This window comes from Arvicola amphibius, chromosome 4 (genome assembly GCF_903992535.2).
Source record: "Arvicola amphibius chromosome 4, mArvAmp1.2, whole genome shotgun sequence".
Classification (NCBI taxonomy): domain Eukaryota; kingdom Metazoa; phylum Chordata; class Mammalia; order Rodentia; family Cricetidae; genus Arvicola; species Arvicola amphibius.
Genome location: NC_052050.1, coordinates 12,165,001 through 12,183,326, shown reverse-complemented (window position 1 = coordinate 12,183,326; position 18,326 = coordinate 12,165,001). Strand labels below are relative to the sequence as shown.

Genomic DNA, 18,326 nt, shown 5'->3' with positions numbered 1-18,326 from the left:
CAGGACGTGACTCTGGCGCTTGAACTCGCTTTTGGGAACCCATTCCCCATTCTGGGTTTGCCTCACCCAGTCTCGATGCAACTTGGTCCTGCCTCAATTTATGTGTCATGCTTTGTTGGTACCCATGGGAGGCCTGCCCCTTTCTGAATGGAGATGGAGCAGTAGATGGCGGGGGGGGGGGCTACATGGGAAGTGAGGAAAGGGAAGAGGAGGAGAGGAGGGATGGAAACTGTGGTTGATATGCAGAAATAAATGAAAACATAAAAAGTGAACAAAAAAATTAAAAAAAAAGATTCAGATGGGTAACCCACACCTGTAAATCTAACACTTGGGAGGCAGACACAATCATTTTGAGGCCAACCTGAGCAACACAGTGAGTTCCAGGCCAGCCTGGACTATGAAAAGAGACCTGACCAATAACAACTCATGAAAAAAAAAAAAATAAGGGCACTGAGATATCTCAGTGGTTAAGGCAGTCGATATTAAGGCTTAGAAGGGCATTGAGATAGCCCAGTGGTTAAGGCACTCGATACCAGGGCGTAGGAGCTGAGTTTGACCCTAGAGTCTGTCTGATGGAAAGAGAGAACCAACTCTCAAGTTTGTCTTCTGACATCCGTATGTGTGTTGTAGCACGCATACACACACACACAGATACACAAGGACACAAACACACACATGCATACACTAAACAAGTAAATATTTTTAAAATTTAAAAAAAAAATCAGCCTTTGTCCATGTTTGTGGAGCTCTCAGGTGGAGAACAACATGCTGTGTTTTTATAACACAGTCGCTTGGGAAATGACTCTTTCCTGAGAAACCCAGGATGGCCACAGGCAAGATATTCCCACATTCACACTCTGGGGCATCCCCTGATGAGCTGGCCCTCTGCAAGCTTGCGTCTGAGAACCAGGGCATGGTACGCAATCTTTCTCGTGGAGGCCTGCACCAGCCTTTTGTACCTCCAAATGACACCTTAATGGGTTGACAAGCCTCTTCACACGCCTGTAAGAAGTTATAACAGAAAAGGAAAAGGCACAGGAGCAACATGGCACAACAAAATTTGAAAGGCAACGTGGCTCATATTCAAAGAGAGATAAGACATTTAATCTGTGAAATGAGACAGATTTCCTTGTGTGTTGGAGCACAATAACAACAAAATACCATGGGATGGATGTTCCTCATAGTTCTGGAAGCTGGGGGACTAGAGACCAACATGCTGGTATGTGTGGGCTGTCAGCTCTGTTTTCTGCTCCCTAGGTACTGTGCAGCTGTCTGGAGTGTCTCTTATAGTGTCCGGAATCCTGTTCATGAGGGCTCTGCTTAGTTGCCTCCCATAATGGCCATCTCTGACTTCTGACCAAACACCTGCCTGACAAGTGGAAACTTAAGGAAAACTTATTTTGTCTAATAGTTTCAGGGGACACAATCCATAATATGGTGGAGGAGGCATGGCAGCTTAAGCCAGAGGCAACTGTCACACTGTGTCCACAGTCAGGAAGCACAGAGCTATGAATGCTGGTGTTTGACTTGCTTTATTTGGGACCCCTGATCATGTCATGACGCCACCCACAGTTAAGCCGGGATTTTCTACCTTACTTAACCCAGTTAAGAATCTTCCTCCCAGACATGCCCAGAGGTTTGTTCCAATGGTGATTCTAAAGCCTATCAAACTGATAATCAAGATCAGCTATCAACTTGGCAGAACTTCACCTGAATCTACCTCCTTCAGGGCTGGGTTTAAAAGTGTGCACCACCACACCGGCAAAATGCAACCTTTTAATAGCCACAGTGCTATGTCATGCAAATTTCTAGCCCTTGCATTAAATTGCTAAATGAGTTATATAGGTATAATACCTTGAACAAGAGTAGAAATGTATATAAATATGTTCTAACAAAATTAATCTCAAATTTGTACCAATATACAAAATTTGTATACAATATACAAAAATACAATCAAATGTATAACATTTGCATTATATATCTGTAGAGAACAGCAGAAACAAACATTTGGGAAGATTTATGAAATTTTACTCTGTTGGGCATGTGATATACCAATAGGCCAATTTATTCTTTTTCTTGAGACTTTTTTTTCTGGATGATTTGTCCATTTTATTTAGATGTCTCATTTTTCCAGGAGTCTTCAGATTTCTTAGCTGGATACGTTTATTCTCCTGAAAAGACAGAAACAAAACCCTTCCCCAACCCTAATTTTGGGGAGATTATCTTTTGGCAAGTTAAATCTGATGAAATGAAAAGCATTTGTTAGATTTATAGGTTAGTTTATATAAAGCAGCCATGGCGCTTAAAGAACTGTCATCTCTTCTAATTAAGTGGCATCTCTTGTTCAAATCAAATCTTTATCAGTTTTGATGGTATCCATAGCTTTTCTTCTCCTGTGGAAACAAAAGCTAAACCCCTTCTCCAACATAATACATGTCCTGGTTTCCATTCTGAGGTCAACACATATTTAAAGTATAGTGGCTGATTTAATTCCATAGTTTTTTCTGCTACCTAATGTCTCTCTAAAGCTGTAGTTCCTTTCTCATTAGCATTTAGAAAATTCAAAGTTAATAAAACATTATGCAATCTATTTCTGAGAGTATGTAGCATCCATTTCTGTTTATTTAACATACCATTTAGAGTTTGATTTGATCTTTCTATAACTGCCTGTCCTGTAGGATTTTGTGGTACACATGTGCTATGTTTTATATTATAATAAGCAAAAAACTGTTTCATTTCTTAGAGGCATATGCTGAGGCATTGTCTGTCTTTATTTGTGCAGGTATACCCATGACGGTCATAACTTCTAACAAATGTGTGATTACTGAATCAGCCTTTTCCAAACTCAGAGCAGTTACCCATTGAAAACCTGAATAGGTGTCAATGTTGTGGTGTACATATTTTAGTTTTCCAAATTCTACAAAATGAAACACATCAACCTGCCACAGTTCATTCCTCTGAGTACCCCTTGGGTTACTTTGTGCAGATAGTGGTGTTTGGTTGTATAAAGAACAAGTAGGATATTTCTTTATTATTTCCTTGGTTTGTTGCCATGTGATGGAAACACACATTTTAAACCTTTGCTATTGACATGATTTTTTAAATGAAATTCTGAGGCCTTCAGCACATTTCTAGTCAATAATTAATTGATTACCTTGTGCTACAGGACCTGGCAGCAGACCCATATGATATGGGATCATATATATATATATATATATATATATATATATATATATGACGATTCTTGTTCCTGATTGTATCTTGTAACTGAGCAAATAATAAAGTCAATTCCGTATCATCTGATATAAATTCAGCAAGTTCAATATGTAAAACAACTCTTCCGGGCTGGAGAGATGGCTCAGCAGTTAAGAGCATTGCCTGCTCATCCAAAGGTTCTGAGTTCAATTCCCAGCAACCACATGGCGACTCACAACCATCTGTAATGAGGTCTGGTGTCCTCTTCTGGCCTGCAGGGATACATACAGACAGAATGTTGTATACATAATAAATAAATAAATTTATATAAAAAAACAACTCTTTCGCATATTGTAAATAGGTAACTATGTTGAGAAGTTCTTTAAAATCCCTTAGTTATGTTATGAACATATAATTCTGACTTTAGACAGAATCATAAGGGCTCTGATCCACTTTACTTAAATTTTCTGTCTTTCCTGATTCATTTGCATCAGTATAGAATGTAGGGGCTCCAGTTGTTGGTGTGTCCCATACAATGCGAGCTACCCAGTTTGGCAATAGCCCAAGAAGGGGGTTCAGGAAGAACCCTCAGGGAGAGAAAAAAAAGAAAAGCCTAACTGGTAGGTCACTGTTTCTGGTCACGTGTAACTCCGGCCTAAGACGGTGACTGTAAAGCCGTATGCAAATGGCTTTTTCATGAATTCATACCCCAGACACTGGACACCAAATGTAGCATGAATAATAAAAACCCAGAGAAAGATATTGGGGTTCAACCTGAAGATCAGAAAAGCAAAGCAGTCAGCCACTGACTCTTACCTCTGCCTCAGACTGAACTGGGTGATCCTGCCTCTGGGAATCCTAAAACTGAGACTGAGACCTGGCTCCTCCCATCTTCTATTCCTCTCCAGTGCTGGGATTAAAGGTGTGCACCACCACCATCTGGCCTGTATGGCTGACTAGTGTAGCTGCTGGGATTGAAGGTGTGTGCAACCACCGCCTGGCCTGTGTGGCTGACTAGTGGGACTGCTTTGCGCTGATCTTCAGGCAAGCTTTATTTATTAAAACACAAATAATATACCACTCTAGAAGCAGGGAGATTGTTGTGAATCTGTGGCCAGCCTCGATGACATAGTAAGTCCCAGACCAGATGTGGTGTTAGCCTGAGTAAGGAAGAATTTCCTCAGGTGATGTCAACCATACAGTATACTATGTATCCTCTGGCTATAAGGGACCATGAATAATTTCTGAACTCTTGTTGGCAGGACTATGTGTCTGCAATGATATGGATTTGTTATTCTGAAATTACTCTCAGTGTGTATTGTACCACAAAGCAGTTAAATTCAGAAGCAAGTTACAAATAATGGGAGACAGGCTTTTCGTTACTAAGGAAGGGCGTAGTGCCTATGGGGAAAAAAAAAGGAAAGTCAGCAGGAACACCATGGTCCTCAGAGAGCTTGGTAGGAATTCCGGGTGTGGGTGTCTTGTAACTAAACTTGCTTGTTTAGAAATACCCCCTGGTGTGTTTAGAAGTAAAGGGGCATCGTGTCTACAGAGGCTTTGAAAAATTATTCAGGAGGAAAAAAATCTGGCCATTGGGGAGGGATCCGGTGGGAGAGGGAAGAGGCTCAGAGAGGATTATGGGCAAATATAAACAAAGTACATTAAAAGTATGAAATTTTGAAAGAATATTTTAATGTTACAGGAGTTAAAGCAAGATACAATGGAAACGGTCATAATTGGGGGCTCTAGAGGCTAATATGACATAAGGATATAATAAAGCTGGTATTCTTGACAGTCTTCTGTGAGGCTAAATTTCATTTTTAAAACAAGTCCTTATTTAGCCCAGGCTGGCCTGGTACTTGCTATATAGACCACACTGGCCTCCAACATAAAGATCCTCCCGCCTTTGCTAACAGGTGTTTACCACCACACCGCGCCTCAAATTATTTAAAAAAAAAGTTTTGGGTGGGCCTGATGATTCATAACCGTTACTCCAGTGTTTAGAAGTGGGAGACACGAGCCTGTGGTCGTCACCTGCTACATAGTGAGCTCAAGGCCTGTGTGGTTAGCATGACATCCACCCAAAATAAACCGCTTTGACAACTTGGTAAGGGCAGTTTGGTTGAGTAAGGACAGCGCGTATTAACCTTGTTATAATAGCTGCGACAAGGATAATTAGAGCAGAATGCACAAGGCGGCAACGAGAGCGCAAAGCTTGAGGGGTGGGAAGAGGAGGGGTACAGAGATGGGTGTGTGAGGTCCTTAACTTCCAAGGATGAGATGTTGACAGGGTAGTGGCATCTCCTGCTCTGACCGGCGGTGCCTGAAGCGCTCAGAGATGCATGAAGGGGGCGGGGGATCAGGAGATCCTGGGCCCTGGGGCTTCCCCCCCCCAAGGCTCCTGGGGGATCCGAGCTCGAAGCTCTCAGTTCCCCTGCTTCCTGACAGCAGGTGAGGCCACGACAGTCGCGCAAACCAACCGAGGGAAAGTCCAGCGGGTAGAATGTGTCAAGCCGCGGACACGGCTGACTTATTTAGACCCGGTGGTTAAATTACTCAGGCTCAGCCCACGGGTCGCTGAGCAAGCCCAACAGGTGGCCCTGTGACCCTGCACGGCCCGCGGGGAGCGGGTCGCGGTGCCCCCACGAGGGCAAGAAGGGAAACGGCGACGGCTGGGGGTTGTCTGGCACGACCGCGCCCTCTAGCGTCAGTTCACACTGCGAGCGCTAGAAACGGGCGGGGCCTTCAGGAGGTGGGGCGGGGCCTTCAGGGAGTGGGGCGTGACCAGCGTTTAGAGGCGGAGCCTCAGAAATGAAGAGTACGGTTAGGGGCGGGGCGATGGCCGAGGGGCGTGAAGGCGCGGGGCCTTGTGGGCGGTGCCGGCGTGGTGCGCCGGCGCGAGACGCATGCGCACAAGGACCGCCGTGGGAGCGGGAGGGCGGCCCCAGGGCCCGTCCGGGTGAGGGTGTTACGATGGAACCGACTGGGCCGGGCAGGGAAGGGGGGGGGAAGGTCTTGATCTCTGGGGAGGGGCGATGTGGGAGGGACGGTTGCGGCGGAAGCAGAGGGGACCTCGGGGGCGGGATGTCTCCTGGGAACGACGCCGGCCTTTCCGGTTGCTTCCGGGGAGAAGAGGCGAACCCTGAGTTCCGGGGAGGCCCCCACAGCTCACCCAAGCGGTGACGGGGTGGTATCTGCAACCGGCTAGCATGTCTGACGAGACCCAGTTTGCGTGGGGTGTGGGGGGGCGTCCTCGGCCCCCAGCCCACTGCCGTGACTAAAATGCCCCCCTGCACATGGAGGCCTCCCGACCTTCCTCTCTGCCCTTTTCGTTAGGGTGAAGGCGCCCTCCACACCCCTTTGCCAGACATGGCTGTCCTTAGAAAAACTTAAGTGGGAAAAAGCAACTGGAAAGTCTCCTTTGGAAAGGTAGGTAGATTACAGGGGGCCACGTTTGTTTTATATTTCATCCTGTAAAACTAAAATTTCATCCCAAATGTGTAGTGAGGGTGAGCTCCATTCACAACTTTGACTATAGAGGCCTTTTTAGTCTCGAGTTAGGGCTCCTCTTGCGCTCCAGAATTCATGTGAGCACAGCGTTAGCTAACATTTCAAAATCATTTGTCAATAAACTGGAAAAGCCCTTAGGTGATTAGAAAACACAGAACTGAACGGAAATCTTTCATCTGGTTTTTCTTTTCTAACTCGAAAAGCCTCATGGAGAACATCTGCTTGACCATAGGAGGGATGGAAGTGCCACCTAAGGACTTGCTATGAACGGAAAAGGCCCATCAATGTGAGTCTCGCATCTCTTCGTAATCTTAGTTATGAAACATCCCCGGTGTTTCATAACTGACCTTAAGGGACTGACTGAGATGTATCTGCCAACATGCAGTTAAATTACAGAACTGGGCACTTAACATTACTTCCCTTTTTATTATCAAATATCCTTGAGTAACATTGGTAGGGATGGGTTTGTCATGTGTCCCGAGTGAGTCAACTCAGAAAATTGTGATTATTGTCAAATGACAGAGGTCATCGCTAGTTTTGTTTGTTGTGGTCGTTAGTTACTGTTTTTGAGACCGTTCAGGCTGTTCTTCAACTTGCAGTCTCCTGCCTTCGTCTCCTGAACCCTGGGTTTGCAGGTGTTCCCACTATGCCCAACCTATCAATAGCTCTTACAGTGGAGCAGCAAGTTGTGTAAGAGATGGAAGGATGGGTTGAATAGTTTTCCTTTTAATTCCTTAGAGACTCTTCCCCAGTGAACCGATTTGATGTGGGAACACTACTCTTAAGTGTGATACTTGAAGACATTAGCAATAGGTCACTTACTCTGGAGAGAAGCTAGAGGTGTATAGGGAGGACCGCGCTGGGTATGGATGGATGAATTTTATATCTGTCTTCTCATTTTCTTTTCATTCTTAACTTTAGTCCCTCTTTTCTGGCAGATGCAGGTACTCAGGCACTCTGAGCACACCCTGAAGACAGCTCTCATCTCTGAGAACCCAGAGCTTGTGTCACAGTATGAGAAGTTCAGCGCGGGGGAGCGACGTTTAATGAATGAAGCCTTCCAGCTGTCCAGCAGCCTCTTTGGACCAATCTCTCTGCATTCCCGCTCAGACTGGATCACCTCCCACCCTGAAGCGCCCCAGGATTTTGAACAGTTTTTCACTGATCGCTACAGAAACAAACCCTGTCCGGAGAAACACATCATCTACATACAGCCCATCGGTATGTCCTGGGGATGGTGGCGGCTGCTGCCCAAATGCAAGTGAGCAGGGTATTTTTTGGGGGGAGGGGGGTTGTTTCTTTTTTTTTTGCTGTTTGTTTGTTTGTTTGGGTTTTGTTTTGAGACAGGGTTTCTCTGTGCAGCCCTGGACGTCCTAGAACTTGTTCTATACATCAAACTGGTCTTGAGCTCACAGAGATCTGCCTGCCTTTGCCTCCTGAGTGCTGTAATTAAAGGCGTGCACCACCACTACACAGCTGCAAGCAATTTTTTATGGCTTCTGTTTTTTCTTTCTTTTTTTTGTGCTGGGAGTTGAACTCAGGTCTCTCTGTTAGGCATTATGTCATATGTAATAATTTAAAATATTATTGTGTGTGGTGTGGGAGGGACGCAGATGTGCCATAGGACAGCTTTTGTAGAGTTTGGCCTCTGTCCCAGTGAGGCTGTCAGGTGTGCAGCGAGCACCTTCCCCTGCTGAGCCATCTTCATGGCCCTGTGTGTGGCCCTTTTGATACTTGTCCCAGTGGCTGAACAGTGAGATTCTCTTCATTTGACTTCATGTTGCCGTCAATTAAAAAGTATGGAGGTTTTAGAGCGGCTTCTGTTTCTGTTCCAGTTTATAGAATAAGGTGAAGAATGTTTCCATCGCTTTTAAAGTGTCCTCATTTTCTCCCTTCCCCCGTACCGTAGGCTCTCTAGGCAACACCACAGTTATCAGTGAAGAATATATTAGGTGGCTCACGGGCTACTGCGAAGCTTTTTTTTATGGTTTGACCGTAAAATTCTTAGACCCAGTGTCCGTTTCTGCGACGAAGTGTGCCTTTAGAGTGAATGAGCACACAGAGAACTTACAAATCCATGCAGGTAAGTTAAGCACCTTTGCAGTTGGAATGTAGCAGAAGGGATGCGTGTGTCATATATATTATACATGCCTTTCTTTTTAAATAGGGCATATCCTGGCATTCTTGAAAAAGAAGAAACCCAAAGATGCCTTCTGCATCGTGGGGATAACAATGATCGATCTGTATCCCCGGGACTCGTGGAATTTTGTCTTTGGACAGGCCTCTTTGACAGATGGTATTCCTTTTTTGATACTGTTTTGATACTATTCAGCTTGAGGATGTTTGGAGAAATTCAGAGGGTGGGAAGAAGAAACCTGACCAGTAGTGTTTTCAATATTTAGAGCCGTGTCTTCAGTGGAGTGCCATGCACGCCCTAGGGCAAAGTGCTCTGAAAGACTGGTGATGGTGGGGGGGTCCTCTCCAGGAGGCCACATCCTCCCCACCTGACTGTGGTATAATAATGCTTTCCTCACAGAGCCATTGGGAGAGCATTTGTGTTACAGTTCCTACCCTAAATAGTGCTTGAGATGCCTGGTACCTACCCCAGGTGTTCAGCTCAACATCTGGGGAGTTTAAGTTATGTGTTAGCAAGATAAACACCTTAAGGAAATTAGAGCTATCATTAACATTTGTGAAACTCTTGCTAATTCTTTCCGTGGTGGTGGTGGGGCGGGTGATGGCACACTAGCACAGTATATGGCTTCAAACCCAGGCCTGGCTCCAGGCCAGGACTCTACCACTGAATTACATGCATCCTGTCTTAGTTAGGGTTTCCATTGCTGTGAAGAGGTAGCAACTCCTATAAAGGAAAACATTTAATTGGGGTGGCTTACTTACAGTTAAGAGGTTTAATCCGTTATCATGGCAGGAAACAGGGCAGCATGTAGGCAGACAAGGTGCTGGAGAAGGAGCTGACAGTTCTTGACTCACAGGCAACAGGGAAGTGGTGAGACACTGGGCGTGGCTTGAGCATGTATATGAAACCTCAAAGCCCGCCCTCACAGTGACACACTTTCTCCAACAAAGCCACACCTTATAATAGTGCCATTCCCTGTGAAGTTATGGGGGCCAATTGCATTCAAACTAGCAGACATTCCCTAGCCCTTGCTAGTTGATTTTGCTCTAATGGAATAGCCATAAACAAAGTACATATTTTCTTCTTCAGCCTGCATGTGGTTGCAGCACAGTGGTAGAGTGCATGTCTGGAAAACCAGCTTTGGGCTATGTGTGGGAACATAGCATAACATATAATTGGAGCATTTGGGAGGTGGGGGCAAGTGGATCAGGAGTTCAAGGATAGCCTCAGCTACCTAGTGAGTTTAAGGTCTGCCTGGGCTACAGATACCTTGTCCAAAACAACCCAACCAAGCATAATCAGCAGCAAGAAACCAAAGTTCTTGCTAGGTGTGGAGCTCATGCCTGTGATTTCAGCACTGGGGAGGCAGAGGCAGGAAGACCACAAGTTTACAGCCGGCCCAAGCTGTACAACAATCAGTCCCTGACAGAGAAAAAAAATGCAGCGAAGGAAAGAGAACCAACCTAAACCTCGACCTGGGATAATAAACTTCAGCTCGTTAGAAACTGCCTGGCAACATTAGAAGGGTCTGACAGTGAGTCTGCTTATTCTTCTTTCTCTTTCGTTCTTCTCATTTTTCTACTTTGTTCTCTTTCCCCCTAATTTTTGCTATTTTCTGTCTAACTTCAAATACACTCACATGTGTATGTACGTGCAGTGTGCACCCCAGGATCTAAGGTGGGCTGGAAGAGGAAAGGCTAGTAAACTAAGGGGAGTGGGCATTAGTGACCTAGGGAGGGGCAGTGGGAACCAAGGGCAGGAGAGAGCTGATGGTCTGTCGGGATGTATGCCAGGCTCAGGTCCAGGGGCTTCCCCAGCGATGTTTGTGTTAGAGGTGGGGCCAGGCTAGAGCTTCTCTCATTACTTCATCCTCAGTGCTCCATCTCTCGAGGTCCTTCATCATACCCCTGGATCCTCCCAGCATGCCCTTTTGGATTACTGTACTGCTCTGTGTTTTTATCAGATGTCTCCTTTTGTTAGCATTATCGAAATAAAAACATTAAAAGCAAATGCAAAGCAATTTATTCATTGACCTAGATACCACTAGTTAATTTATTATATGCATTTGAGAGGATTGGGTGAGGAAACATTGCCCAAGCTTTCTATGTTAATTATTTTGTGGGGAAGGTTAAGTTTTAAAAATATTAAATGACATAAAACAAGACATGTCAGGGTAGTGGTTGATTTGATATGAAATGAGTATGCTTACCACAAGGGGCCTGGTTTTCTCCAAGATTAAATACTATTTTTAAAGAGGAACATTTAAAACGTATGGCTGAAGGGATCACATGAAATAGGCTCACACTTGTTGGAGCAGAGCGAGCCTGGTGATACATGATGAGATTTGCTTTTCCTGTTAGAATACTCTTTCCCTAAATTTCAGGGGTCAGTCTGCAGATCCTGAGGGTGAGGTGAGGAGCACCCTTTTGAATCAAGTTGAACTGGACAAAACCACAAGTTTATTTACTTACAAATAAAGATTTCATGAGCTCGGTGGTAGGGGACTTGCTTGGTGTGACCCTAGCCCTGGCTTTGCTCCCTAGCAAAACCATACAAAACCAAACCATCCATAAGGTGGGAGCACTGCTTCGTGTGCTAGGTTCTGAATCCTAACAACACATACAAATTCATTAATAGTAAGCTGCCGTATGGGTGCTGGGAATTGAACCCTGGGTCCTCTGGAAGAACAGTCAGTGCTCTTAGCTGCTGAGCCATTTCTCCAGCCCCAAATTCATTAATAGTAACGATTGAAAGAGACATAATTAAAAGTTCCGCATGGGTGAGCACAGTTGTAGGTCAGTCCCTGAACTGAATTAGGTGTCAAGGTGTCAGACTACTCTCCAGACCTGCAGAGATGGCATCTATGCCTTTGCTATCACCCCCAGGAAGTCAGTCGTGAGACTGTTTATTCTGGTCACTTGTTACCAGCCTCTTGATAAAGTTGCCCTGTGCTTTAAAAAGGAGATAGGGCACATGAAGAGGCTCTGCTCTCTGGAGACAGTCTCCAGACAGGACAGTGGGTGCTACCTTAGGAAAAGCCAGAAACTTGACTGGTGTGTGAGGCAGAAGTCTGCCCTTGAGCTTCTAATAGCCAAAAATCCTGGCTGCTTAAGTCACCGTTTATCACGCTCTTCTGGAGTCCTTTCCTGAGGGAAGACTGGTAGGAGGAACTCAGTGAAGCTTCCACTTTCTCTCAGATTCAGCTGTCTTCGATGTTTCTAGGTTTCTTATGTTTTATTAGCATATCAATTATGCATAATAGTGGGATTCACTGATGTATTCACATATGTATACAATACACTTAGCTCATTTTCACCTTCCCTTCCCATTCCTCCCACTTTTGTTTGATTCCTTCTGAAATAGTTCCCCTTCTCGTTCTCTCTCTCTCTCTCTCTCTCTCTCTCCTCTCTCCTCTCCTCTCTCCTCTCTCTCTCTCTCTGTGTGTGTGCGTGTGTGTGTGTGTGTGTGTCTAGGTATGAAGTATGGTTACTTAGGGGAGCATGTGTGAGAGGTTACTAAAGAGCACAGGCATGTTAGCTGTGGCTACACCAGTGGAAAAAAAAGTCACTTCCCTCCTCTAGTAGGTCCTCAGGGAGGGTCCTGGACCTGGTGCATCCTTCTCCCTACATTGAATTTTTTAGGGCAGGGGAAATTGGTTGGTAGGTAAAGTGGTACTGGTGACTAAGCCCTATGGGTATGGTCTTCTCAGTACTGTGAAGGATAAGATCTGAGGATGGGGTTCGCATGTACTCTCTTTGGGACGGTGAGGGCACTGGCAGAGCTAAGGCTTGGAGTTCCCTTCGGCCCGTTGGGAAAGAGGTTATGGTGCTGTGGCAGAGCTGGTTACCCAGTGGGGTCCTCAGAGCAGCTGGTGACACAAGCCAGACTCCACTTTCTGTCTTGTAATAATTGTGCATGGATTTGATTTAATAAAAGATAAAACAGTCTAAAGGATTCCTGCTTTAAAAGGTCTTGATAGGGAAGTCTGGGACAAAAGTTGTTTGTGTTGTGTTGGCAAATCTTTTAAGTATTTCCAGTGGTTTGACATTAATCCAGATGTGCACTTACTGGTCAGATGTCTGAACAGCTGACCTTTGTCTTTCCTCCATGTATCTTACCCAGTGATAGGATAAGCTTGTCTTCTCTTTGCAGGTGTGGGGATATTCAGCTTCGCCAGGTACGGCAGGGATTTCTACAGCACACGGTATGAAGGGAAAGTGAAGCGGCCCCAGCGAACGTCCTCCAGCGACTATTCCATTTTTGATGACTATTACAATCCTGAGATCACTAGTATTTTGCTGTGGCGATCCTGTAAGGTAAGTTGTTTGGAAATTTTTTTGTTGTTTAGATAGAAATTTTGCTTTTCCGGGATTGTTTGTAGGTTTCTCCTCGTAGGAATACGTGTTCAGAGTATGTTTGAAGGGCCCACAGCCAGTCTGCTCATCAGCATTGTGTGGGTGCTCATCAGCATGCAAGTCAAGTCTGTCTCTGGAGTGAGGGAGCCCCAGTGAACTGCTAGGACCCTACTGGTCTAAAGCAAACTTAACTATCCTCCTGCCTCAGCCTTGCAAGTACAAGGATGACAAGCATACACCACATTTTCACAAATATGAAGTCTGTACCGCCATCTAGTGGGAAGAGCCCATTTGTGAGGGTTCCCACACATGGAATAAGCCAACATATTTGGTGTCCCAAATGGGAAATCCTGGTGCAGGGAAGTAATGAAATGAGCACTGCTAAGTGTAGAAGTCTGAGCAGATTGAAGCTTTGGTGATGATGACTCTACTGGCGGGTTTTGTGTGTCAGTTTGACCCAAGCTAGAGTCATTATAGAGGAAGGAGCCTCAGCTGAGGAAATGTCTCCTTGAGATCCCGCTGTAAGACATTTTCTCAATTAGTGATCAGTGGGTGAGAGCCCAGCCCATTGTGGGTGGTGCCATCCCTGGGCTGCTGGTCCTGGGCTCTATAAGAACGCATGCTGAGCAAGCCAGTAAGCAGTACCCCTCCATGGCCTGTGCATCAGCTTCTGCTTCTGGGATCCTGCCCTGTTTGAGTTTCTATCCTGACTTCTTCAGTGATGAACAACAATGCTGAAGTGTAAGCCAAGTAAACCCTTTCCTCTCCAACTTGCTTTTTGATCATGGTGTTTTGTCACGGTAATAGAAACTCTGACTAAGACAGTGGCAATGGTGTTAATCCTGTAAATCTGTTTCTTGGAAAAAGTGTTGTGTAATTGCTAATGGTGGTGCCATAAAGCAGTGACATAAATGTTTTGCAGACTTTAACCCATGAGATCGGACACATATTTGGATTGCGACACTGCCAGTGGCTTGCGTGCTTGATGCAAGGCTCCAACCACTTAGAAGAATCTGACCGGCGTCCTCTAAATCTTTGCCCTATATGCTTACGCAAGCTGCAGTGTGCTATTGGCTTCAGTATTGTAGAGAGATACAAAGTAAGTAGGGAGGGGTGCAGAGGTAAAGGAAGTGGTGTGTTCTGGTAGGTCTTTGAGAGCTATGGTTTATCAGAGGAAATTAGGTAAAGGTAAGCAGGAAACTGTGTTTTTTTTTTTTTTTTTTTTTTTTAAAGTAGAGGGCAGGCAAGATGGCTCAGTGGTGGATCCTTTGCTGCTTTGCCAACGAAAGCATAACAGCCAGAGTCTGGGTCCCTAGAGCCCACCTAAGTGCCCACCTGTAATCCCAGTACATGGGCCATGGAGACAGACTCTGGAGGCAAACTAATTAGCAGACTAGTAGACAGCAAGCTTTGGATTCATCACGAGAGGTCCTGCTTCAGTGTATAAGGGGAGGAAAAGCGCCTGAGGTCGACCCTGGGCCACACACTGAACACATACACTATGTGAAGCCATGAGAGAAGGTACACATTTCAAACCTGGAGTTTAGGAAGAGAGCACAGCTTCCCCAGCAATGGTGCTTCCCCCCAACCCCCGCGATATGGAGACAGGAGTCAGTCCGGAGCCTTGGTGCAAGGAGAACACTGACTTGTGCACATGTCCTCTGGCCTCTCCATTCATGCCATGGTACATATCCCTCCCTCTCAACACTATAAGTAAGTTCCATTGCGGTGGCTCATACTTGTACCCACTGTCCTTACAGAGGACCTGAGTTTGGTTCCCAACATCCATATGGTAGCTTACAATTAATTACATATAACTCCAGTTCTAAGGGATCCAACATCCTCGGAGGGCACCAGGCATACATGCAGTGCACATGTATATATAGACAAAACACTCATAAAGAAACTTTAATTTGACAATGACTGTCGTATTTATTTTTAGATATATTTATGTATGTGTGCCCTCTGAGACCAGAGGGGCTTGTCTAATTCCTTAAGAGTCAGAACCACCTGATGTGGGTGCTGGGATCCAAACTCAGGTCCACTGGAAGAACAGTAAAGACGCTTTTCTTTCTCTCTCTCTCTCTCCCTCTCCCTCTCTCCCTCTCTCCCTCCCTCCCTCCCTCCCTCCCTCCCTCCCTCCCTCCCTCCCTCCCTCCCTCCCTCTCTCCCTCCCTCCCTCTCTCCCTCTCTCCCTCTCTCCCTCTCTCCCTCTCCCTTTCCCTCCCTCTCTCTCTCTCTTTTTCCAAGACAGAGTTTTTGTAACAGTCCTAGCTGTCCTCGAACTCACTTGGTAGACTAGGGTGGCCTTGAACTCAGAGAGATCTGCCTGTCTCTGTCTCCCAGGTGCTTGTATTAAAGGTGTGTATCACCACTGCCCAGCTTAGTAAATGCTCTTAACCATCTCTCCATTTCTTATGTCTGATGATGACTATTTTATGCTTAACATTCAGTGAGAAATGGTAAAAGGAATTTATCTGTTACTTGTCCATTAGATCAAAAGGGATTGATTCTATAGAGCAAAAGGCATGCTGATTTGTGTGGTAGAGTTTACTTTTATATTTTTGGTTGTGAGCCTAGCCTTTAATGATGAGCCATCTCTCCAGCCCGATTTTACTTTTATAAGTATAGAACTGTGTAACTATAATTTTCAAAATATGTGACAGACACACGAGTCTGTTAAAAAAAGAGTGGATGTCTTTAAGAATAGAGATGACTTGCTGGGCGGTGGTGATGCAGCCTTTAATCCCAGCACGTGGGAGGCAGAGGCAGGCGGATTAATGTGAGTTTGAGGCCAGCCTGGTCTACAAGAGCTAGTTCCAGGATAGGCTCCAAAGCTACAGAGAAACCCTGCCCTGAAAAATGAAAAAAAGAAGAGACGACTCCTGGTGTCCTTGTGCATACATCAGCACACATCCCGGCGGTTACCTGTGGTCTGCCTGCTCATGCAGGGACAGCATTTGACTGTCTCCATCCTGTGTCTTCACATACATGTCTGCTCTTGCCTTAGGGTATAGTTATGTTATATGCACATGTGCATTAAGCTAAAAGCACAGCACAATGCCTTATAGAATAAACAAATGGAGAAAAGAAATTAAAATTACCTTGACATCCTAAAATAGCATAAGAATTAGTATAGTTCTTTTTCCTCTGCATATTTTTTTGTCATTTTCAGGTTTTGTTTGTTTTTTTGAGGTGGGGTGGGGTTTCATAATGTGGTCCAGGCTGGTGTGGAGTTCACCATGTAACCCAAAGTGGCTATGAACTTGTAGCCATCCTCCTTTCTGAGTGTCGAGGTTATAGACGCAAGGAGCCATACCCAGCTCCTGTTCACTGTTCTCTATGGTTTTGGCCCATGCTGTTTCTCTCAGTGTTCACTCATGTCGTGTACTCCTAGCCCACTCCATCAGATTCAGACTGTTCATGGGGGCACACCACAGATTTAGACAGCCTAACTCTGGTACTCGCTGTTGTGCCTGAGACTGTTTTGTTGAGATGCAGTGTTTGTGTTTTCAAGGCACTGCTGAGATGGATTGACGATGAACCTTACGACGCATTAAGAGCAACTCCCAGAAATAGTTCTGACCGTATGATTTTGCTGAAACCTGTGGACGCCTTTAAGGACTGGAGAGAGTGGATAGTAAAGTGCATTGCTGTTCTGGAGAAATAAGGACTGGCACATAGGAGTAACTGAGATAAATACCAGCACCCGGGCATTTGTGGGTAGAGTACTTCATTGGGTTAAACCATCTCCTGGTTCTGTGCTGAGGCCAGGAACAGACTAGAAGCTTCTTTGAAGTCCCTGGACCAAAATAAGGTTCACTGAGAACAAGGAAAACCCTCTCTGCCCTTCTCTCCTGTGTCATTAGCTTCAAATTGGATTAGCTGAAGCTGGAAGGTAAATAAAGATTTTAAAAAATGACCATCCTGTATTCCTGTATTCATCCAAGGAATGAATGAACACTTTGCAGGTTTGCTTTTGCTTCAAAAAGAGTTACTGCCTCTTGTGGGGGTACAGCTGAGTTACCAGCAATGTGAACTTGCATGGGTTGGCATCCTTGCTGCCTGCAGCCTCCCCTCCTGACCCGTGGGTACCCTTCATTCTTTCCTGGCTATTTATGAGCTTGTCCCTGAAAGAAGCGACAGCTTATATCAGGTCTTCGCAGTGAGAGACCAGTGGTCCTTTCCCACAGCAGCTGCTGGCGGGGAGGGGTTTTAGCACCGTTCTCTGCTGTAACTGCTGTGTTGTGTCATAATGGTGCATCTGTCCGAGTAGGTTGCATTCATCTATAGCGTTAGGTGAGATTGAAGTTTGTTTTGCCCACTTCATTGCATTGTGACTTGTTTGAATAGGAAGAGAGTGAGTGGGTTACTTACCTGTCAGGATGCCAGCAATGCCTGTGGTGGCCTGTCAGCCTGTGACATCAGTCTGTTGCTGTGGTAGTGAGCAAGTGGACAACCTCAGGGTCAGCAAATCTGTACGATCAATGTATCTTGGGAAACAGGAAGCTACTGTCCCTTCATGCCAGTGAGATGGTAGCTTGGCCTACTTTATTGCCCGTTTGCAGTACTGGGTTTTGTTTCTTTTGTTGTTTTCCTATGAGACAGGGTCTCTCGCCCTGACTAGCCTGGAACTCAATATATAGACCAGGTTGGCTTTGAATTCATAGAAATCTCCTGCCTCTACTTCCCAAGTGTAGGAATTATTATTTTTTTTTTAATTTTTTTTAAATTTTTTATTATTATTATTATTATTTTTTTTTTGGTTTTTCGAGACAGGGTTTCTCTGCAGCTTTTTTAGAGCCTGGCCTGGAACTAGCTCTTGTAGACAAGGCTGGCCAAGTGTAGGAATTAAAAGGCATATGCCACCATACTTAGTAATACTGGGGTTTGACCCAGGGCCTTGTGCATGCTTAGTACTCTACAGTTGAGTGACAGCCCCAGGTCCCCCTTAAGACTTACATTCCTTCCTTTCTCATTGTCTTTTTTCTTCTTTTTAAATGGTTGGGAGGGGGAGGGCCAACCGCAGGTATCATTCCTCAGTGGTTAGGTCAAGCAGGCTGTCCAGTGAACATGGGGGATCCTCCTGCCTGTTTCTTCACCCCATCCTATGGGTGCTGGATCACCCT

General features: G+C 45.3%; 1 protein-coding gene across 4 annotated transcripts; it reads left to right on the top strand.

Moving 5' to 3' along the window:
* Positions 1 to 6,088: 6,088 nt before the first annotated feature.
* Amz2 (archaelysin family metallopeptidase 2) lies at positions 6,089 to 17,120 on the top strand. 4 transcript variants are annotated; one of them, XM_038328898.1, is made up of 9 exons: positions 6,089 to 6,154; positions 6,532 to 6,624; positions 6,909 to 6,991; positions 7,644 to 7,926; positions 8,615 to 8,788; positions 8,873 to 9,001; positions 12,995 to 13,158; positions 14,120 to 14,296; positions 16,715 to 17,120. In XM_038328898.1, exons 4-9 carry the CDS (start codon positions 7,644 to 7,646, stop codon positions 16,865 to 16,867), a joined length of 1,080 nt encoding a protein of 359 aa, XP_038184826.1. In that variant the 5' UTR covers positions 6,089 to 6,154; positions 6,532 to 6,624; positions 6,909 to 6,991; the 3' UTR covers positions 16,868 to 17,120. The 4 variants fall into 4 exon arrangements, with proteins under 4 accessions (XP_038184826.1, XP_038184828.1, XP_041910962.1 ...); XM_038328900.1 differs by having other exon boundaries at positions 7,627 to 7,926; XM_042055028.1 differs by lacking the exon at positions 6,089 to 6,154 and having other exon boundaries at positions 6,266 to 6,624.
* The last annotated feature ends 1,206 nt before the right edge of the window (positions 17,121 to 18,326 follow it).